The sequence below is a fragment of the Alligator sinensis genome, unplaced genomic scaffold (genome assembly GCF_000455745.1).
Source record: "Alligator sinensis unplaced genomic scaffold, ASM45574v1 scaffold208_1, whole genome shotgun sequence".
Lineage (NCBI taxonomy): Eukaryota > Metazoa > Chordata > Crocodylia > Alligatoridae > Alligator > Alligator sinensis.
This window is the reverse complement of record NW_005842815.1, coordinates 95,170-109,592: the sequence shown is the minus strand read 5'-3', so window position 1 is coordinate 109,592 and position 14,423 is coordinate 95,170. Positions and strand designations below refer to the sequence as shown.

Genomic DNA, 14,423 nt, shown 5'->3' with positions numbered 1-14,423 from the left:
GGCTCTCCTACTCCCCAACCGCCCCCCCCTTCCCCCCCCCATTGCCTAAGCAGCGAGCATGACTGGTCAGGGGGTGCACCAGCAGTCTCAGCGGGTGCACATGCACCCCTACCTGTTGCCACTGTTAGGATCAGCTGCACCACAGAAAGACCATGACTGAAGTCCCATGTTCTACCTGAGAGTAAAATTGTACACAAAAAAGGTCTTTTCTTCCTTTATAATCACTGTCCCCTTGCATTCAGCACACAGCTGATCTTGACATCCAGACATACAATGCAAACATGAAGTTTTTCCTCTTCTTTAGTCAGTTATGTGCAGTGGACTTCTGGGTGGATACTGACTCAATGATTAAACTTGCTCATCCATAATAAGCTAAGGGTGAAATTGCATGTGACACTTAGACCATACTAGGGGCATGTGATGTCGGTTGCCTTATGGGTGGTACCACTTGTCGGTTAGGTAGCCCCTCCCTCGACTTGCCTGCCACGAATTTGCTGTTAAGTTCTCATGAGGGGGTTTCAGTGGAGATCTTCCCAGAGAGGCTCCCCGACATGGCTGTACTCACAGTTGTTAGGCGCAATGTTCCACGAGGCTCTGCCTCCCCTACACCCTGTCCACTCGCCAACCGGTCACGTGCTGGTCCTATGTTAGCCTCAGTCTTGTAGGCTTGCCCTGCAGTAGGCCTCGGGTGGAGGGAAGAGCACGCAGCTGAATAACTTAGCCGGCTCATGTCCCTTCTCTCTCTATTCTTTGGACTTCCCTCCTTTCCTTTATTTTCTTTTCTCCCTATCCTCTTCAGAAATAATATTCTCCTGGAGAGGAGCGGGATGCAGAGCCACCTCCTCTTCCCCAGCAGTCTCCAGGGGACTCTGAACCCCTCCCCTGCTCTACTTCTTCTAGGGGAAGCACCAGTCTCTCCTGGCCCGCCTCCAGCAGGGAGCTGCTGTGCTTCCCCTGCTCTGCCTCGGTCAGGGGCTCAAAGGTTTCCCCTGCCTCACATGCCGGCACTGCACGGGCTACGGCGTGCCTCTTCCCGGCGGGAGCCTCAGCACGCTGGACGTGCAGCCAGCCAACTCTCTCTCCCTCTGGCTCCCGCCTCTCCGCGGGTCCTGTTGGGGCTTTTAAACCTTCCCCTAGTGGCCATGCCGGCCGCCGCGATTGGGCCGGCTGCCTCCCGCGTGGGGAACAGCTGCTTAAATAGCCAGCATAATGCCGGCTCGCGCGGCTGCAGCTGCCGCCGCAGTCCCAGCTCCTGCGCCGCCGAATCTGCCAGAGGTAAGTTTCCCCCCTCGGGGGGTCTGTTTCCGGGCTTTGTGCTCTCCACGGTTTTCTCTCGCCTCCTCTCGAGCCCGTGGTGGCACGTCGCTGCCACAGGGCACTTAAAACATGAGCATCCATATGTTAAAGCTGAATAACTCACGTGAAGTGCTTTCTGGGCATCTCAGAGTTGCGTCACTTCAGGTAAGGTGCTGGGCTGTGCTACCTAACTTGTGTAGGATAACTTCAGTCTGCTCTACAGAGAAAATGAGCACATTTTGCAGTCCTCCAGCATCACAGGATGCATTCATTCCATTTCCCAGCCCCCTCCCCCAATAGAGGATAGAGAATAGAAGTAGAACCCCCAGGTGTCCTGGCTTCTAGCAATGACCCTGCTTGCCAACCCTCTACTGTTAAATCACAGCTATGCAGGCAAAAAATGGTATTAACCCTTAATATGTGACCGCTCATAGCATATTCTAACTTTAATACTGTTTAACGTTCCACAGATTTAGTATGGTCTATGTATAATATGCAACTTCACCCTAAATCTTCACCACAACATACAAGCTCCATGCTCTACTTGCAGCAAGAACCACTCCTCTCCAGCAGCAAGAACAGAGAGGCTTTCAGCCTACTATTTCCAAATGAGGCACATGAGAAGAATTATAGGAAGCTCATAAAGGTGTGGACTTAGTGCGTGTGTGTGTGGCATGCATCACAGCTTCTAATTATTTTCATCTAACTTTTTGTATGGCAAATTATTAAATATGTGACTTTACCTCTAACCAGCTGGTATTAAGTCCACAGGAAGAAGGTATTTTCAAATGCACAAGTAGCTGTTAGGCCTGTAATCCCCATTGACTTGTAATGGAAGTTAGGCTCTGCTCCGCCTTCGAAAAATCTCATCAGGAGAATCCATGCTAGTAAAGGAGAGCTGGGAGCACTTTTTCATAATTTAGTTAATGCCTTTGTATCTTCTAGGACAATTGTGTGAACAAAGTCAGTCGCCAACTCTCTCTGGGAACCAAGGGTTTTCTTCTGCTCCTTTTCCTGAGGATAACAGTGAGGGTAGATCCCATTGTGCACTGACTGAGCCACCTCCTTTGCCACAGAAGAAGACAGTAAGCAGAGCAGTTTCATCACCTGATGGCTTTTTCTGGGGCCAGGCCACTTCAGGTAGGAGAACAGCAAAACCTGCAAGCCCCAGATTAAACGTCAGTCACTCTGAAAGCAACATGTGTGTCCGAGAAGAATCTCCATTTTGCTATCCATCTCATCTAGGAAGCAACCACAACACATTCTCCTCCGCTGAGTCTCTGGAAAGAGTCTGCAAAGGAAATGGCCACTGGGGACCAACTTCAAATAAGAGCAGCAGTGCCTGCTTCCCAAACAGAAACATGCAGCTGTTCTCGTCCTCTCAGCTCAGTGTGTCCAGCCAGGTTTCCTCAGGCTCCAGCCTTCAGCTCCACAATCTGCTCAGCAACATTGACAGCAAGGAGGGGGTGTATGCCAAACTAGGAGCACTCTATGCCGAATCTTTGCGCCGCCTTGTCACAAAATGTGAAGACTGTTTCATGCGTGATCAGAAAAATGAGCTACGTTTCAGTGAGAACAACTGGTCACTCTTTAAGCTGACATGCAACAAGCCCTGCTGTATTTCTGGGGATGCCATCTATTACTGTGCAACCTGCTCCAAAGACCCTTCCACTACCTATGCAGTGAAGGTAATTTTACTTTCCGGCCTTTTTGTTGTCTCTCTGCTCAGTCATTTATACTGCAGTGTAACAAGAATAGATCCTGCCGACTGTATAAAACCACATTGTGTACTAGTGTCAGTTGGCACAGCTCTACTGGAATCCCTCTCTGGGAGATGAACTTTGGTGGAGTGTGAACTGCAAATGTAAAAAACAATAGATTAACTTCCGAGCCATAATCCTTCAAAAATGCCATTCCTTGAGGTCTTTTTGCATTATCCATTACTGGCACCATGACCAGATTACTGAATGCTCTTTGGAGAGCTCCATTGTTGTTTTCTAATAGTACTTGGCACTTACATGTTCAAAGCACTTTCCACCATGCTCCTGTGAGGGTAGGTGGTGCTATCTCTGTTTTATGTAGGACAGAACCAGGGCAAAGAAGCCATGGTATCCAAGTCAGTAGCAGAACTGAGATTAAGGAGCAGTTCCTGGTATCTAACCCACAGGCTTTCTCTCCTAAAGAGTGCTGCCTCTTTAGAATTCTAATACTGCTTCTGGGTGTAAGCAAAGACTGGAAATTAGAATATATGGCAAAACCTTAGTAGATTTTCACCAGAACATAAATAATTTCCAAGTAGACATGCACTAAATATAGTTACGATTTGAAAGCTTCTTTTAATTGATTCAGTTGTTACAAACCCTCTGAGGAAGTTTTAGTTTAGAGATATTAATTTTTAAAAAATGATACATTAGCAGTTAAAATTCTGGACAAACCAAACATTAAGACACCTTAACCATCTAATTTAATGGGCAGATCTATCATGCAGCTCTATAGATATTCCTGTTCCTGCTATTGTGTGATTGGGTTCTAAGCCTAGTTATCTCCTTGCTATAAGGAGATGATTATTATATAGAGGGAAACAGCCTTTTTTTTGTTCGTGACAGGTCTGCACTTGTGTCCTCACATGGAATCTACATTTATTTTGTGATCCTGGCAGAGTGTGTCACACTAACTGAGCCAAAGCAGTCAGATGGGGCTTTGCTTTACACTAGTGTTAGTGGAAAGTATATCAGTTTTCCAGTGAGCTTTCATTTTCCTTAATAAATTATAACTGATAGGCAATAATTGGGAAACGTAACTGCCCCTTTTCTATGCATAGTGTATTATTGTATTAATTTTTAAGCATGAAAATGGCTACAGCCCTGGGGTTAAAATTAGACTTGAAAAAATCTAACAGCTTGAACATTGGAGGTAAGCCAAGAGTCTGCCAAGAAGTTTGAGCCAAAACTTGAGCCAAGCTATTTATATTTGCTAGACACCCAGACACACACAAAAATAAAATGAATAGAGAGCTCCAGGGTCACAATGACTGCTGGGAAACCCAGCCAAAATGGGCTCTCTTTCGTGGTGTTTGTCTTCGTTCAAAGGCTCAGAGCGAAGCCAGCTGCAGATTCTTACCATCAGCTTTCATTGGCTTGTGTATTGTGTGTTTAAAATGTATGCAATGCACACACAGTTCAGTGATGTGACCAAGCAGGTTACACAGGAAAACTTTCACCATATTCTTCCAAATCAAAGCTTGGCTGTTCTGCCTGTATTAATTTGCCTCACTTGCATGTGCTTCCAGCTTGCATGAGCAACACCAATAAGATCGGATCCTGGTATTGTGGGTATATCTGTTTAAAAAAAAAAAAAAATTACTGGGAGGGGGTCACTAAGAAGAAGTGTTGCATACTTACAGGCATATTGGAGCATGAAAGCACAGATAATAAAAAGAGAGGTATAGTTTTTTGTCTGATATTATAATAATAATAATATTATAATAGTATAAGACGGATATTATACCAGTCATATTAAATGACAAAATATGTGTATAACAAAGAAAAAAGGGCTTATATTCACCTGGGGTGCTTAGGGTTCTCTTGCATCTGTTGCATTGATCTGTAGTAGACCCATGGGCTATGCTCCTGGAAATCATCTTTTAACAAAATAAATGTGCAGGACCACAAGACTGTTTTTATTCAGATGAGAGAGGACACAGTAGGCTTTGAATTGCCCTTCCCTGTACTACTTAGTCACCAGGGTTAATGACCTGCAAACTTCTAGATTCAGAGTATTTCCAGAGGAGTATAAAAATAAAATAGCCCTCAACCTCCTGTTTATTCACTTCTGGACTCATTTGCCATAGATGACAAAGCTTTCTTGTCTAGTTTTGCACACACGCGAAAAGAAAGAGTGACTTGCTCCAGGGTTTGAAACCTTTTACGCTAAGCTTCAACCTCGAGCAAGTTTGTGCATCTCAAGTGTAAGTAAATCCCTAAATAAAAAGGCTTATAATGGAAATGCTGAAAAGCCTGTAAGATTTGTGGAGCTAATGGATGTTGCTGGAATAAACCTATTTTTCTGCCATTATTTGTGCTGTCACAATGGGAAAGTTTCAAATAAAAAAAGATTGTGTGGATTGGATTTACATAAACTTTGACTTAGAGTGGTGGGGCAGGAACCACTTTGTAGCTCCATCTTTCTTTTAGTCATAAGTGTTAAGGGCCAGGAGAGAGGGCCACTGGCTTGAGTTGCCTTTATATAGGTACACCTTGTGGTTCCACTGCTGGAGCCTTTTGTGTGCTCTTCTGGCTATGTCGGTGCTTCAGCAGTAGAGAGCAAAGGACATGAAGGAGAGAGATGTGAAGAAAGAAGGTTCACTACAAGTAGACGAGACATAGAAGAAAGTTGTGTGTCTGAATGTAGTCCCAGAAGTCCAGAAGTCTTGAGAAGATCGGGGCGACGTATAGGGGGTGCATGGGGGTACATGTGCACCCCCTGAGAGTGCCGGTGCACCCCCTGTCAGGCCGTGTTCCCTGTTTAGCCGGCAGACGGGGGCAGGCGGGAGCACCAGTGCCCCCCTGCGAGTGCTGGCCGGGGAGCGGGGCTGCCAGCAAAAGCAATCACGTCGCTTCTGGTTTCTGACTGGTGACTGGAGGCACCAGACACCCATGGAGATGATAGTCACCACAAACCTGGTATTTTAAATATTTGGGCACTTAAAGATGCAGATAGGTGCCTAAAAACGTTTAAACATGTAGAGTAGTGTGCAGCCATGCTAACCTATGCAACTGTCCCTTTTTCTCTTCCCAGATATGTAAGACTCAAGAATCAAAAGCAGCTGCTTCATACTGCAGCCCCTCTGTACCAGTGCACTTCAACATCCAGCAGGATTGTGGGCATTTTGTAGCCTCTGTACCCTCCAGCATGTTGCTGTCTCCTGAAGTAGTAAAAGGCACTTCTCCAGATAGTCCCCGCCCTTGCCGTTCTGCCAGCGAACATGACTGTGTGGTAGTCATCACTCGCGAGGTGCCACACCAGACGGCAGCCAGTTTGGTGAGGGATTCTACAGCTTATCATAAAGCTAAGCCAGAGCTGTATGAGCGGCGTATATGCTTCCTGCTCCTCCAGCTCTGCAACGGCCTGGAGCATCTCAAAGACCATGGCATCATCCACAGAGATCTTTGCCTGGAAAACTTGCTTCTCGTTCACTGCAAATCTCCAACTAGCTGCAATAAAACCAAAGATGAAAAGCACTTGCCCAGACTCATAATCAGCAACTTTTTGAAAGCCAAGCAAAAGCCAGGACAAGTGGACTCCAAAATTAAAAAGAACCAGGCTCGGCTGGCTCCAGAAATTGTGTCTGCCTCTCAGTACAAGAAGTTTGATGAATTTCAAACTGGCATTCTCATCTATGAGCTCCTCCACCAGCCTAACCCATTTGAAGTGAGGGCTTGCCTCCGGGAGCAGGAGTACAGCCAAGATGACCTTCCCCTGCTCCCCAACATTTCCATTTACTCCAGGGGGCTCCAACAGCTCGCCCATTTGTTACTGGAAGCTGATCCAATCAAACGCATCCGTATCACAGAAGCAAAACGGATGCTGCAGTGTCTTCTTTGGGGCCCCAGGAAAGATTTAATAGACCAGCCTCTCAACCATGAAGAAGCCCTCCATAGTGCTCTCCAGAACTGGATTGACATGAAGCGGGCACTGCTGATGATGAAGTTTGCAGAGAGGGCTGTAGACACAGAACGAAGCATAGAACTAGAGGACTGGCTCTGCTGTCAGTATTTAGCTTCTGCAGAGCCAGTGGCTCTCTTCAATACACTGAAACTCCTTCAGCTTCTCTGACCTTAAGAGCATTTCAAATGCAGAAATAGCAGGGAGGAATTATGAAAGATCTTTCTAGGGTTCAAGTTTGTTCATGGGTAATGGTACACATCTCTTTCACATTCTTGTTTATAACCTACTAAAAACTGAGGATGAAGTTTTTTTTCTCAACACACACACAAACACAAATTGATCCATTTAAATAACAAGTTAACAACATAATTTTGAGTTCTGCACATTGCAGATGGAAAAGACAGCTACCTGCCAGGTTTGTGGTTTTGGTATGATTACTGCACAGAAAATAAAACCTATGTATGTATGTGCATGTTTCCTAATGAACAGGATGTGTTTGGGTTGATTTTAATGACAGATACATATTCACGTTGGAACAAAACTTTATTCCTCATAAAATAGGGAAGTTTGAGCCATAATCTAAGCTGCCATACTTAAAATGGTTTCCAGATTTGTAGCCCAGTTACTTGCAGCAAAAATTATAGCAGCATGGGGCAAAATGGCAGATAAAGAGAGCTAGTCACTGCTTGAGTTCTCAGACCTTGCACAGTGCTATCCAGATCACACACAACCAGCATGACATCCCCAGCAGGGAGTATGACTGTAAAGAACCTACCCGTCTTTAAAAGGTCATTTCATGGAATGCAGGTGTCAGTGCCAAGATTCCTGTACTTGTTATGAGCAGTCATTTTTGGCAGCCTTTTAAATCCCTCCTTTCTATAACCAGAATTAGCAGTTATTACACATTTTTCCTAGATAGGCTAAATGTTGTCACCAAGATCTTTTTTGGACAAAATTTTCCCAGTGTTATTCCATTAGTTTATCTTCGCTGCAGGTAGGAACAACTGGAGTATTAGTGCAAGCAAAGCACTGTGGCATCAGGCTACTTGAAGAGTCCAACACTGTCCCCCTTGTTGGAAGCTGAGTATGTGTTCTGAAATGTTATCAAAATCACTTCAACATGGCTTTATCTGGCAGTGTAACTGATTCAAGGCAGCAACCAGGCCTAGAGGCATAAAAAGCACGGTTTGCACCCTGAGCAAGCTCTGCAGGAGAGCAGAGCAGGGAGGTTCTGCAAAGTGCTGGAGAGGCAGGGGTTCTGAGGTCAGGTTGGGCAGTAGACTTACTTATACCAGGGATTCAAAAACAGTTCACAGCTGCAGCATGATATTCCTGCCCTGGCTGTTGTTCCTACTGCAGAAGCTTGGTGTCTGTGCAGCCAGCTGCTGCTGCAAGAGCAATGCCATGGTGCTATTGCCATAGTGTGGACAGGGAGGGGGATGCAGTTCTGGCACTCCTACTAAGTTGGTGTCCAGGATTGGCTCCCTGCTCACTCACCCCAAATTATGCTACTGACCAGGCCTTTTAGGCCTTTCTTTTAGGTGAACATCTAGTGATGGGCCACTTGCATGGAGTTTGCTACAACTGGTCTCCCAAGTGGTGCATTGACTCCCTTTAAAGTTACTGAGAAGGGAAAACCTCAGTTTCGGCTCCCATGGCCTGGGCAGGCAGGTCATGAGCAAATTAGTTTTCTTCTGGCATTGTTTTCTGTGGCCTTAGTTCTAAAAAGGTGTGTGAATAAACCCAAGTGTGTCCGTGTTTGTGCATTGCTAATCATGCATGGATGCCTTGTCTCTCCAGTCTGGTCCCTCCAGCACCTCCATTTTGTGTTGATTCAGCTGTCACATTTTCTTGAATCTTAGAGGGGTGTCTGGGGCACTGGGTATCTCTGTGTGTTTTCTATTTGTTCAGTGCCTGGCACAGCACAAATCAGAGCAGTTAGGGACAACTGAAATATTCATATCCATTGAAAATACCTCTGCAAGCAAAAAAAGTGCATGAATCAGAAAGCTAACTGCACCTTGTCATGCATCCACAGATGCATCACGAGCAGGTCCAAGGAGGTGATCCTTCCACTCTATGTCACACTGGTGAGGCCACAGTTGGAGTACTGCATCCAGTTCTGGGCGCCGCACTTCAGGGTCCAGAGGAGGACCACTCGCATGATCAGGGGGCAGCAGGGCAGGCCCTATGAGGAGAGGCTACGGGACCTGAACCTGTTTAGCCTCCACAAGAGAAGGCTGAGAGGGGATCTGGTGGCCATCTATAAACTTGCCAAGGGGGACCAGCAGGCAATGGGAGAGTCCCTGTTCCCCCAAGCACTACCAGGAGTAACAAGGAATAATGGCCGTAGATATCAGAAGGCACTACTTCACAGTCAGGGCGGCTAGGAGCTGGAACCAACTTCCAAGAGAAGTGTTGCTCGCTTCTACTCTGGGGGTCTTCAAAAGGAGGCTAGATATTCACTGAACCAGGGTCATTTGACCCCAGCATTCTTTCCTGCCCATGGCAGGGGGTCAGACTTCATCTGCTCAGGTCCCTTCCGACCCTACCAACTATGAAACTATGGTTCTAATAGGCCATAACTAGAACATATCTGGAGTAGTCACAGGTGCTCTGACTGAGACTCAAGGCCTGGCCTCTGCACCCACCTGCACTGCCACATCTCAGCCCCATTTGTGCAGTGGGATGGTGATGCTTTCTACTGGGCACTCTAAAAAGTATAAATTAAATGTGTTGTATGATGTTTAACTATTTATTCCTGTATCGTGGGTTGGAGTAGCACTTGAACCCCCATCAGGGCCTGTCATTGGACTAGATGCACACATGAAACCTCTATCATAGATTACTTAAAGAAAACCAGGAACAATCAAAATATCCTACAAAGTGAGGAATCAGCAGATTTCCTGTAAGGCTCTTTCAAAGCTGTTCATCTGTATAGGATCTGATTCAAGAAAAAGCTTATCTTGTTTATTAGCTATTATTACACATTTCCATGTTATTGACTCTACATTAGATTTGTTTCCTCCTGCCCTCTCTGTAAATCAGTAGTTCTATGCACTAAGGTGGCTGACTAGTTTTCATTAAAAAAATCGGTGGACTGTTCCACCCTCATTGCCATCCTGGCAAATCTGCGTTGACATAAGAGTTGTATGGCACCCCTTGAGTTATTCTTCCAGGGCCAGATCCTGCTATCTGATCGGGGATAGCATTGTACTTCATTAGCAGGCTTACAGATTTTAGGGAAACAAGCTACAGCACAAGAAAGGGTAGTAGTGTCTACCCCATGAACATGCTGCAGTCCTCTGTTACCCTTTTCTTTGGAGAGAGAGCTCCATATAGAAATATGGAGAATTCAGTGACTAAATCAAGTCAGTGAGAATGATGTTAAGAACATTCATGTGTACTTTCTTCCTGCCTTTGTTTATACCCAATTCCAGAGGTTTCTGTTTATGACTTTTAAATTATTAGGACTAGTGTACTGATGTTTGACTTTTTGAATCTGAATACCATCTTTTTGCGTGCTCTGTATTAAATGTTATCATTCAAACAAAATGGAGGGGTTGCACCTACTTACCCCCATGTTCCTGGGCAATGTTTACTTCCTCCTGGAAACAGGTGTTATGCACTTCTGTTGGATAAAAGAATAATGCAATATTGTTCTGCGGTTTTTTAAAATTTTATTTCTGTTTGTTTTGCAAGATTCCCTCAAACACACTGAAATTGCCTCATTAAATTGATGGTACTTATATAAACATATAACAAGTACTGAAACAGTAGCAGTTATTAAAAAGCTGTTTAAATGATTAGATCTAACTGAAATCTTGAGAAGCAAAAGAACAGAAAGTTAATTCCCAGTAATGGGCATTTTTGAGACATTTGGTCTACATACACATTCTTGCTTGTGGAATGTACTGAGCTCCAGAGTCTTTGACCAGAGACTTTTTTGCCCTAGTGGTATCTGGAGAGTGCATTCCAGCACTGCCCCAGCAGACAGGTCCCTAGGCTGAGAAAATGTAGGGCAATATGCACTTTCTCAGGTTCTTATCAGCTGCAGAGTTGATTAAGTCTGTGACTCCAAGGAAGAGAGGAAAGTGGGTATATTTCAAATGTGTATATGCACAATAGGTCTCGAAAGAAATTCGGTTACTGAGCACTTCTCTGCATACATATTTTCATTTATGGGTAACTCCATAGGATTATCTATGCATCTGGAGATTGGTCTCAGAATCCTCTAGGTTAACAGTGATTGGAGGATTCTGGGCACGCTATCTGTTTGAGTGGCCTCCACAATTGGGTAGTACTTCACTAAGGTCAGATTTGAGCAATAGGTACAGGTGTCAGTCACTTCAAAAGAAGCCTATGGAGTTGGCCTGAATTCTAGTGGAGTGGTCAGAAATGACTAACAGCTGCCCCTTCCCCTTTGGCATGTTCCTAGCATAATTTTACAAAGCTTGATATCCAGCTAGATAATCCCTGGACTCACATTGCTAAGCCTTTAGATATTTCAGCTATAGCTACAAAGTACCAAAGGGACTTACAAAAAGGCATGGTCCTGTGTAAGTAGTAGGCCAATACACTCTGATAAGGAAATTTGTTTATTCAAGTAGAATTCGGTGACCATGTGAGGCAAGAACCATGGATCCACCATGAAGGCTGGGAGCACACAGCTCTCCTTGCAGAGTTAATTACCACCAAAAATGTCACTTCCCTGGAAGGGTGGAGCAAGGAGCATGTTCACATCTGCTTAAAAGATAGGTCCATGAGAATCACAAGGGCAAGATTCAGATCTTACTACAGAACAAAGTCCCTGACAGCAAAGAATACCTTAGCTAAATCTTCAAGGAATATGAGGACTGCTAAGTGTGAAAAGGCAGGCTGGACATCCTGGGGAATGGTGGGGAACAGAAGGGGATGGCCACTTGGGCAGCAGTGACCGTAAGATGACTGAGTTCATGATCCTGAGGAAAGGAAGGAAGAAGAGTAGCAGAGTAAGGACCCTGGACTTCAGAAAAGCAGACCTTGACTCACTCTGGGAACTGATGGGCAGGAGCTCCAGGTGTGCCCCGAGGTGCATGTACAGTTGCTGCTGGCCACAGAGGCAGGCCAGGTCTCTGGACCCTGTTGTACCAGTTGCAGCCTCCTGGTTGCCTGCACATCTGGCCCAGGCTCTGGACAGCTGCTGCCTGCCATGGATAGTAAAGCACTGGAACAGGTTACCCAGAGAGGTTGTGGAATCTCCATCCTTAGAGGTTTTTAAGACCCAGATAACAACACCTTGGCTGGGATGATCTAATTGGGGATAATTCTACTTTGAGCAAGGGGTTGGACTGGACCTCCTGAGGTCCTTTCCAACCCTAATTTTCTATGTGTCTATGATTGGACCCTGAGGTGGGAATTTGAATGCTATTGTATAATGATCTTTATGTCCACGTGTATCCAGAGCATAAAACAAGAAGACAGCCAGTGCAAAGACATATGATAATACAATGAAGAAAGGTGAGAATACTCCAGGACATGGAGGAAAAGGATTGTAGTTACAGTGAGGTGAAGCTGGGAAGAGACCTGAGACAAGGCAAAAACACCCTCAAACCTGTGATCAAGGTTGTGGTAGAAGGCCAGAAGGTAATGACAGTAGTAGATTCCAGATGCACCCAAACAGTGGTAGAGTGGAACTTGGTCCTGAGGATGGATCAGTGTTGTGGACAGTTGAGCCATCACCACATGCTTACATGGAGAAACATGCCCCTATGATGAAGTGTGGGTGGCCCCAAGGGTGAGGGGTTATGTATGCCCAATTCTAGCCTGCGTGTTTCCAAAGCTTGTTTACCTGGTGATCTTGCTCAGACTGTGACTAGCTGAGGCTCCATGAAGTATTGCAGGCCATCACCCAGGACGAAACATGGGAGATGCAAGAGGAGTGTTTCCAGGCTAACCCCCTAAAAAGACTGGCTGGAGAGGCCCCAGAACCTCTGATGGCAGAGACCCCCTCAGCAAGGCTGGATATAGGCACCTTTTGAAGGATGGATACTTCCAGCTAGAACAAAGCTGGGAGGAGTGATTTAAATGCACATTTTGCAAGCACCTGGCCTGATGCGACAGAGAGCTACTAAGCCCAGACCTGGCGACAACAATCCCACAGTTTACAGGAAGAAACAACCTCCTCTACCAAATTGAGCAGGGAAAAATAGAAGGAGAGGAGGTAGAACAACTGCTGGTACCACAGTAATACTGATGGGCTCTACTGGAGATGGCTCATGAGTTACCCACAGGAGGACACCTGGGGAGAGGTAAGACCAAAGCCAGAATCAGGGAAAGATTATGTTGGCCAAGACTATTACACAAGGTTGGGGAATATTGTGCATTATGTCCAGTTTGTCAGAAGATAACACCCAACCATTCATCTGGGGCACCTTTGGTTCCCCTCCCTCTGATTAAAATGCCATTTGAGAGGGTGGTGGAGGACATCGTAGAGCTGCTGCCCAAAAGTAGTTTGAGGTACCAATCTATACATTTGAGGGAGAAGTTGCTGGACTCTTGCCTCAGCTATGGAGCTACTTATATTGATGATACAATTGTTTACACCTTGATAAACATCTAAAGGCCCTTTGAGCTGTTCTCCAAAAATTTAAGAATGACAGGGCTCATGGCCAACCCTGGCAAATGCATAATTGGGAAGGAAAAAACCCACTGCCTGAGTTTTGAGGTGGGAAGTGGGCAGGTGTGGCCACTGGTAGATCTCTATACTTACCAACTGCCTAAGACTGTTGGAGAGCAGGGGGAGTTGGGGAGAGGAAATCCCTGCTCACTCCCATTCCTTTCAGTGTCTGGGAGGCAAGCTGCCTCACTAGCAATGGGACGAGCCACAGGGGCAGCTGGAGCAGGGCAGCTGGAGAGCCAGTCCTGGCACAGCACTCCCAGGAAGCCCTGAGGTATGTCTGAGGGCACAGGGGAAATAAATTCTCTACCTCAGGAGATCCTCCAGGCTGAGGTGTGAGCAGGCCCAGAAATGAAGAAACAGGTGGCCAGGACCCTCAGGGCAGCGTAGGGGCTGGCCCCTTAAAGGGTCCTCCTGGGAAACAGAGTTCCCTAGAGGGAAAAGCCCTATTCAGGACCACTGAAGCTGGGCCAGGACATCTTGAGCAGTTTATGCCGCACAGGAAGAAACCTCCCTGCTGTACTTCCGGTCCACTTCCAGGTTTGCCGCTGAGCGTGTGGAAGGGCTGCCCCCCACACTCCTGTGGGATGCTCCTTGTGCCCCAGCATCACAGTGATCATGAGCTGCGCTGGTACCTTAAGGTATGTAGAAAAAACTTTTAAAGCCATGTCTATATCACTGGTTCTCCGGATTGGCACTGTATCTTCAGATTTGGATTTGGCTGAACCGAATCAGGGATGGTGATCCGAATCAACGAATCAAATCGCTGTCCCTGATTTGGCCCGAATCGGAATTGAATAGG

The 14,423-nt window shown here is 45.9% G+C and overlaps 1 protein-coding gene across 3 annotated transcripts in view; it reads left to right on the top strand.

The window, feature by feature from the left end:
• PRAG1 (PEAK1 related, kinase-activating pseudokinase 1) overlaps positions 1–14,215 on the top strand; it is a 55,039-nt gene extending 40,824 nt beyond the window's left edge. Inside the window, exons 5-8 of one of the 3 annotated variants that reach the window (XR_003091724.1) lie at positions 2,242–2,984; positions 6,094–7,378; positions 12,407–13,253; positions 14,162–14,215. Coding sequence is in view for 2 of the 3 variants with exons in the window: in XM_025191424.1 (XP_025047209.1) it covers positions 2,242–2,984; positions 6,094–7,131 (1,781 nt within the window). In the remaining variant the exon portion in view is untranslated. Of the gene's footprint in view, positions 1–1,766; positions 1,943–2,241; positions 2,985–6,093; positions 9,072–12,406; positions 13,254–14,161 lie in introns of those variants that run through there. The other 2 variants (XM_025191424.1, XM_025191425.1) reach the window with 2 other exon arrangements.
• The last annotated feature ends 208 nt before the right edge of the window (positions 14,216–14,423 follow it).